We start from the raw sequence: 9000 nt of genomic DNA on the forward strand, positions 1-9000 counted from the left end.
CAAACAGATAGGTATTATAGAGCAGAGGTACTAAATGTGACCCCTGAGGTACACCAGAATTAATATCAACATAGTCAGAACAAGAGCCACCAATTCTTACAGCCTGCCTTCTATTGGATATATAAGATTTCAACCATCGAAAGAGATCACTACGAATTCCTAAGCCGTGCAATTTGTGTAAAAGGATAACATGGTCTACACGGTCGAAGGCTTTTTCGAAATCAGTGTAGACCACGTCAGCTTGAGCCCCTGAGTCCATATAATTGTAAATATCACTAATAAAAATTGATAAATTGGACACTGTAGACCGATTTTTCATAAAACCATGCTGATTATAAGGAATAGCTGTCGCAAGGAAAGGGTATAATTTGTTGTATACTAGCTTCTCTAAGATCTTACTTGGAATATTCAAAATAGATATAGGTCTATAATTTTCTATCTCTGCGTTGGGGCCTTTCTTATGGATAGGAACTATAAGTGCCTCCTTCCATTTAGCGGGAAACACGCCTTCCGTCAACGACTTATTAAATATTTGTGTTAAAGGTAAAGCTAATTCACTAACGCAAGATTTAATAGAAATTGAAGGTATGTTATCACTACCAGAGCCTTTTTGAATATCGGGAGATGTTAACAATTTTAAGACTTCCTCTTCGGTCACAGTGAAAGAGTGGTAAGTATCGTCCGCCACTGAGGGTATTACGTGTAATATTTAGGTTGTCGTAGTTAAGTGCACTTTTAATAAAGACGTTCTTGAAGAAATCGCTAAAACCAGAACATATTTCTTTTTCGCCATTGTTAATTTGATTACTTGGATAAGGGCTTTGATTTTTACGTTTGGATAAAATATGTTCGTGAAGAAGCTTAGGTGAGTTTTTAATGCCTTCTTGTATACCAAAAATGTGGGAGTCATAGCATTCAGCTTGAATACGCTTTTGTCTGTCATGAAGCAATTTGAATTCATCATAATCGAGTGGATTATGGTGCATCTTCCATTTGCGATGTGCAGTATATTTTTCTTCAGTTATAGAAATCAACGCTTTAGAGTACTAGACCGGATAGTTATACTTCCCATCCGAAAGAGACTTAGGCCCGAAGGAGTTCCTTATTTCATACAATAATTCATAAAAACTATGAAGTGACTCCTCACACGACTTATCAATGAACAATGCATTTCAATCAACACTAGACAGATAATCCCTAATTTTAATATAATCTGCTTTATGAAATTTGTATTTTATATTTTTTAAAGGGCGATGACACGATATTAATATATCAGAACAATCAATTTCTAGCGCTGGATGATACTTATCTTCGATTAATAAGGGATCGCACGAAAGATACACTTTTGGTGTAGTATTCGTAATAATAAGATCTAATATATGATTGGAACTATTGCGTTTATTCGGTATATTCAGTAATATTCAGTATCGGTTATATTCAGCAATAAAGATGAAATCGAAATCATGGCTAAGAATATTCTTATGTAAGTCATTCAATTTAGTGCGAAGACCACGGACGTTCTGATAATAACAGTTTATCGATCGTTTCATGATGGTTGGCTAGATATTAAAGCATTATTAAGACCTTCATTAAAGAGGACTAAAGAATTGCAAAGATTAATGTTCTAATTAAAGATGTATGTGTGTTTGAGTGTTAAGTAAAAAGGTCGTGTGTGTCGCCTTTTAGTGTTAAAATGTGTTTCATTACAAACAAAAAGTAAAAAACTCATAAAAATATAATACGTTGCGGAAAAGGTAAAATATTTGATAATACATACAATATTTTAATTATTAAATCATTTTTATAAGGTCCTTTTCTGAGTTTATTGCGAGGGCCTGTGATTTTTCATGTTTTCGAACAAAAATTAAACAGTTTTTTGTCCACACAAATTTGTATGTTTTCGGATGCAGGTGATTTACATTTCTGAAGTAAGTAGATAAAGTAGGTAAAATGTTATTGAGTTCACCTGACGAGTAATTAAGAGTTACGTTGATTCCCTCTCCAGTCTTCTTTCTTCTCTTTTGTCGTGTCTGATTCCATCCCTTCGGATTAAGAGCGTTAAAGAATAGTTATTTGAACCTTTTTTTGGGCACTCAAGAAATTAAATATATACTGTATTCCAACCACAAGAGGAGAAAAGCCAAATAAACAACATTTGACAGCAAATTGACGCGATGTCATTGGTCGAGAATTTGATTAATCTATGATATTCACTATGGTTTTGCGAAAAAATGGCGTTTTGAACGATGACGAAACTGTTATCGGAATTTTGGAATAAAATTAAAGTGGATATAAGTAGTTAAGTGTGTTGTATAATGAATAAAGATAAATTAATCTCAAGCTCTTAGGAGAGCACAGTATAGCCGAGTTAATTAGCAAATCGCGTGAAATACGTAAATCTATGGTTTGTTTATCCTTATTCCAACTTCTATTGGAATAGAGAGTATCTTGAACAGTTGGATTGCTTCATTGAAATTGGTCGTTGTCACAAAATCGGTTAGGACATTGACAATTAAGGAGTACTTGTGAGTCTCCTGTGAAACTTTGCGTTTCTTCAAAAGATTTTCTAGAAATTCGAAACCTGACAGGTTTTCTTTTGATTTGATTTCATTGTAAACTGCAAGTCACTCATCTTCATTTGGCGCCGAAATGATGAAACCTCTTTTAATTATTTTTTTTAATATTATATAGTAAGTACCTATACATTAATTCAGTTAGAATTTGATTATGTCGAAAAGAATTTAATGTTGTTTAGGTTTTTAATTTTTTTTCTTATACAGCCGTAGTAATGCTATCTAGCCGGCCAGTAACTTTTTCGCTAAAATTCTTTGTTAAATCGTAGCAATTTAGTAAATTACAATCAAGAGTTATCATTAATTTTCTGCACATCTACGGCTGGAGCTCGTCAAAATGAGACCATAACCACACTTTTATATGAGACCATAATCACTGGGACAAAGATCGGCTTAAGCTTTTAATTTATAAGATATGCAATGATGACGTCACTTTGTAAATTATACTTTACTTTATAGAACGCTTTATTGTCCTTAGAGCCGAGATGGCTAAGTTATGCCTAAGCCTAAAGTGGTTAGAACGGGTGCATCTTAACCGATGATTTCGGGTTCAAACCCAGACAAGCACCACTGAATTTTCATGTGCTTAATTTGTGTTTATAATTCATCTCGTGATCGGCGGTGAATGAAAACATCGTGAGGAAACCTGCATGTGCCTAATTTCAACGAAATTCTGCCACATGTGTATTCCACCAACCCGCATTGGTTGGTGGTGGAATATGTTACAAACTTTCTCCTCAAAGGGAGAGGAGGCCTTAGCCCAGCTGTGGGAAATTTACAGGCTGTTAATATGTGTATTATCCTAATGGCTTGAGATGGCGATATTATTTTTTATGATATAAGCTATAAGTCTTTATTGACAACTTGTGGGTTTAAATCGGTATAGTACGACACAATTTAAATGTAGCATGGAAAAATTAAAAAAAAACCTTCGTCAACATGGCGAATGTGTTTGTTTATGTGATATCACAAATTATTACGTTTGCGTAAAGATTATTTTCACAATAAGTAATAAATAGTTTAATGATTTTGATGCACCAACCCGCATTGGAGCACCAAACATTCTCCTCAAAGGGAAAGGTCCAGCTGTGGGAAATTTACTAAAAAATAAGTACGTTATGTATGTATGAAGATGCACTTAATTTTGATGCTACATCTAAGTTGTATCGTACAAGCTATATAATATTAGTTATATACTTAGTATTACATTTTTTTATAAAATTTTAAAATAGTAGGTAGGTACAAAAATCTTTCATAAATTAACGTATATTACGTATGATTCGATTCGATAATACGAGAATCAAACGTTGAAATATTTATTATTTTATTGGAATTTAAATAGTTGTATGTTGAAATGTTTGTACTTTTTAATCATTATTATTATTAAACATTATTATTATTATTATAAATAATATACGATTTAAATTGAGTGATAATATATTATATTGATAGGAATAATTAAATTTAAGGCCTTTGAAAATAGTTATATTGTCTAACTTTTTTTTTTATAATACTTACAATAAATTCTACTATAGGTTATAAACACAATAAAATTCGTTCCATATTTTCAAACTTTTTTAATTTTATTTAGAAATTTTAAAACAGTTTAATAATGATAATAGAGAAAATAAAATACCTTTATTCAAAATAATATCCTTTTTAGTATGTGTAGTCACAATATAATACTTAAAAACAATATTTCACAATAAACACTAACATAGGTATTTTAGGCTGCGGCCTTCGGCTTCATTTTCGGCGGTTTGATAATCGAACCAATGCTTTTTCTCTTCATCATGGCGGCCCGTTTTTTGGCGGGAGTTTGCATACCTTTCGCCATCTTGCTTGCCTTCGATTTGACAGTTTTCTCTTTTTTATTTTTAGATTTCTTCGTGACGTCTTTCTCTTTTTTATCTGTTGTTTCGTTTTTTTTTGAGATCTCAACTTTTTTCGGCATTTTCTTCGCTACTTTTTTACTTTCATCGTTCGATTCAACTTTTTTTTTAGTTTTAGTTTTCTCCGGTTTTGATTTTTCTGTTATCTCAGATTTTTTTTCTTTCTTTTTCTTCGTTTTCTCTAATTTATCTTTGCCGACCGCCAGCTTGAACGATCCGGTGGCTCCTACCCCTTTAGTTTGGACTATCGTTCCGATTTCAACGCTTGCTTTCAAATATTTCTTGATTAAATAATTATTTTTCTCAACATCAACGTGATATTTCTCTTCGAGATATTTCTTAATGGCGTACAGAGATGTTCCTTTGCGACTTTTCAGATCGATCAACGCTTGATTAATCATTTCTTTCGTACTGAATTTTTTCACTTCTTGCTTCTTTAAAATATCTGCTGTTGGACTTTTTGGTGCTTTCTTAAATGTTTTTTTCGGTAACGCCGATTGCATTTCGATGTCCGACCCATCTGACGACATCTTAAACGATTTATTGAATGCGACGAAACCGATTTATTTGTTTGTTATCGTTGAAGATGGAACGAGCAATACCTTAACGAGATCTCCTTGCTAACAATTTAATTTAATACTAATTTGAGGGTAGGTCTATGTATTTGCTAATATCTCTTTTACGCATAACTACTTGATAGGGGTTGAAGTGAGACAGATAACAGATTCGTATTTATAAAATGCAATTTACTTTTTATAATGATAGTTTATTAATTTCTTACGTAATTAAGTGCAGTATAGTACAAGATAGAAAAAAAAAATTGGTGTATACTTAGATCATTTTTAAGGTTATGTTTTTTTTTCTCGACGTAAAGTTGGAAATATCTCATGAAATTCGTTTTTAAATAATTATGATGTCAATAATCTAATAAGGTATTATTTAATATTAGGTAGGAAGGTGTACGGCTGTAATAATATTATTATATACTGCGTGCGTAATCGTGTACGATATTTTGATATAAGTTCTACGAACTTTGATTAAGTACCCTACATATTTTAACTTATTCTTAACGAAAAAACGTCTTCTCGTTAATAAATAAATAAATAATAAAATAAAATAATACATGTATGTCTTTTTAAATAGATTTATTTATTTAATTTAATAAAAATTACAGTGCTACAAGTGTTTATATTTTAATATTATTATTTAAAAAACGTACGTAATATCTAGATGGACCTTTATAGTCAACTTCTAAAGAACAATATTGGAATATTTTTACGTATTCGAAATATTAAATTAAGAATTTATTAAAACATCAAAAGAAAAATAACGAAATATATAAAGTTCATTGAACCAAAAACTCGTTGATATGAAACCTGACATAAACTTGATTAATTTTATTTATTAGTTGATAATGTTGATTTTCAAATAATATACCTTTATAAGTTCAATTATACATATTTAATTTAATGTTATTTAATTATTAAAGTACTGATTTATTGTTAATTATTCTTTGAATGACTTAAAAATCGAAGCTAACTTATGTAATCAATAAATATAAATAAATATAAATATTGGACAACATCACATACATTACTCTGATCCCAATGTAAGTAGCTAAAGCACTTGTGTTATGGAAGATCAGAAGTGACGACGGTGCCACAAACACCCAGACCCAAGACAACATAGAAAACTAATGAACTTTTTCTACATCGACTCGGCCGGGAATCGAACCCGGGACCTCGGAGTGGTGTACCCATGAAAACCCGTGTACACACTTCTCGACCACGGAGGTCGTCAAAATATACGTCGGGTAACAAAATCGCGCGCTCGAAGCCGGACCACAGAAAAACAAATTGTTGCTGATTAACGGTTGAATAATTATTGAATTTGATTGCTTCATTGTCCTAGTGGCTAGATATAGAATCACAGATACGAAAGATCTCGGTTCAAACTCCAGATCGGGCAAAGTCAAAGTCAAAAATCTTTATTCAATATAAGTAGAAGTGTTTACACTTTCTTATTGATAGTCAAAAATCTACCAACGGTTCGGAATTTAACACCTCGGACCGGCGAAAGAAACTCAGCGGGAGTTGTATGATCTTTCACTATAAAGTTCACACAACCTCTGCCTACTCTGTGAATTCCGACAGTCGCCCAATCATAAAATTTAAGAAAATTCCTAGAATTTACTGTCTTGGAAGTAAATATGCCATTAAATTCTGTTTTAATTAATTTAAAAAAATGTTATAAAGGACATTTGAATTATCATTTAATTGTAAATATGAGAGCTTTGCCATGATATTACTTCTGAACTTCTCAATTCGATACAAATTGATTGGAACAAATGTCTGTTTTAAATCCTTAGCATTATTTTTTATTTAAGAATTAAATGAAGCCAACTGTCCACAATGATCAGAACTTAACATATTTATAATACATTTATGATTAGGTATACAGTTGGTAAATATGTTGTCAATACATGTTGCAGTGGATTCAGTGATTCTAGTTGGCTCTAAGAATAAGTTAATGAGGTTATATGAATATAATAATGATCTGAATCTGATACTTGTGCTATAGTTTTTTAATAAATTTATGTTGAAGTCACCACAAATAAAAATATATTTACTTGATCCAGATAATTTCAATAATGCACTAGCAATATTTTCTCAAATGCTTCATATAACCCGCTAGGTCTGTATACGCATACAACAATGACTATGCTCAAGCTCTGCACAAGCTATTTCAATAGTCTGCTCAATAGAAAGGCTCACAACATCCTTACGTTCTTTAAATTTTAGATTTTTGTCAATAAGTATTAATGAGCCACCACGTATAGCTTTTTTTCTACTGAACATACTAGCCATCTGGTGACCACTGAAGTTAAACATAAACTGATAATTTACAAGCCAATTTTCTGTTATACATAAAATATCGATGGCATTACTGTTTATGAATAACTCAATTTCTAAATCTTTTCCTGTCATTCATATCATATCTTGTCAGTCAGTTGGAAGTGTGTATACTTCTGTTCTTCGGAAAGCACGTAAAGGAAGTTCTGCGCCTTAACTGTCCAGTTGGATTCTGAGTGACCTGTGCTGTTAAACGCGTCCCGTGTGGTTGGCTGGTCTTCCATGAGATTCCATTAGATTAGAGATTACAGTATTTTTTAAATTCTTGTTATGGTATAGATGGACGGGAAAATGGTAAGTGGTTACCACTACCGATAGACATCGGCGTGGTTAGAAGTATTAACCATTAATTACATCACCAATGTGCCACTAAACTTGGGATGTTGTGTCCCTCGTAGCTGTAGTTAGACTGACCTTTAAACCGGATCACAAAAGTACGAATTATAGTTGTTTGGTGGAAGTGTATCTGATGAGTGTGTGGTAGCTACCCAGGCGGGTACAAAGCCTACCGCCACTAATTTGTTATTAATCTAAGTCGGCAATAATATAAAACGTGGTGAAGTAAATACCTTACGTACGAAACGGCCTTTGTTCGACAGTGGAATATTGGCTTTACTATTGCAGGTCCTAAAACTTTTTGAAATGAATGATTTTTTTGTATGGAGACATTTTACATAAGGACATTGCTTTTGACTTCGAACACACAATTAATCTCTTTCGTGGTTGCAGCATAGACACCAACTTCAAAGTGTTTTAAGTAACTGTGGTACTATTGTATCTGTTACTATTATTGAATGATTTCAATTGTACGTTCTCGCACTGTTTAACTGGATTCACGGATCACAGCGCATGTATCTAGAGCAAAGATTGAACGACTTAGTTATTGAATATTTTTAAATTTTATATTACTTTAAAATTTATATTGTTTTCGATATTTCGAACGTTTTTTTTTCTATTTTGACTGTGAATTCTGCGAACGCGTCGAAACGAACAGTGGCCAACGGTTGCTACAAAAACAGACACATTATAATAAAACACCAATATAATAAAGTTGGCTCGCCTATAAAAGCCAAAACAAAAAAAAGAAAAAAGTTGACTCGTTTGTTTTAGTTTTTTTTGTAGTGTGACGCTATAAAAAAAAACTTAAAAAAAAAAAAACAAAAATCAAATCAAACAATAAGCAATCTAGGTATTAAAACCTATTATGATTTAAAAAAAAGATACTGTTTGACTTCATCAGGGAAAGTCATCTTTGAATTTCACCGAAGTTCTAATAGGGTATATATTTGGGTATTATGTTTGAAAAAGTACTTCAAGATTTTTCTAATAAAAAGCCACAAAAAAAGTATACTTCAGTAAAATAAACAAGTTTTCTTAAAACGCTGTCAGTCATTTTGGAGACTTCACATTGTTAAAAACAACAGTTGTATATTTACGACGGGCACTTATTCAACGTTAACAGCTATAAATATTTGGTGTTTTTTGGGAAAATAATGAATTACAATCGCTATGGTTGGAGTGTAATGTGCAAATACTAGCATTGAAACTCCAGAAAAGTTGTTTATCAAAGTGTCAAATGATATTAAAATGACAGTTTTTGCCTATGTGACGTCACACCATGGC

At 32.0% G+C, this 9000-nt stretch overlaps 1 protein-coding gene across 1 annotated transcript; it reads right to left on the reverse strand.

Moving 5' to 3' along the window:
- Positions 1 to 4137: 4137 nt before the first annotated feature.
- LOC113391905 (histone H1.1, embryonic-like) lies at positions 4138 to 5057 on the reverse strand. The gene has a single exon (XM_064219534.1). The coding sequence runs from the start codon at positions 4993 to 4995 to the stop codon at positions 4300 to 4302; it is 696 nt and encodes a 231-aa protein (XP_064075604.1). The 5' UTR covers positions 4996 to 5057; the 3' UTR covers positions 4138 to 4299.
- Positions 5058 to 9000: the final 3943 nt, after the last annotated feature.

This window comes from Vanessa tameamea, chromosome 28 (genome assembly GCF_037043105.1).
Source record: "Vanessa tameamea isolate UH-Manoa-2023 chromosome 28, ilVanTame1 primary haplotype, whole genome shotgun sequence".
In the NCBI taxonomy this organism is placed as follows: domain Eukaryota; kingdom Metazoa; phylum Arthropoda; class Insecta; order Lepidoptera; family Nymphalidae; genus Vanessa; species Vanessa tameamea.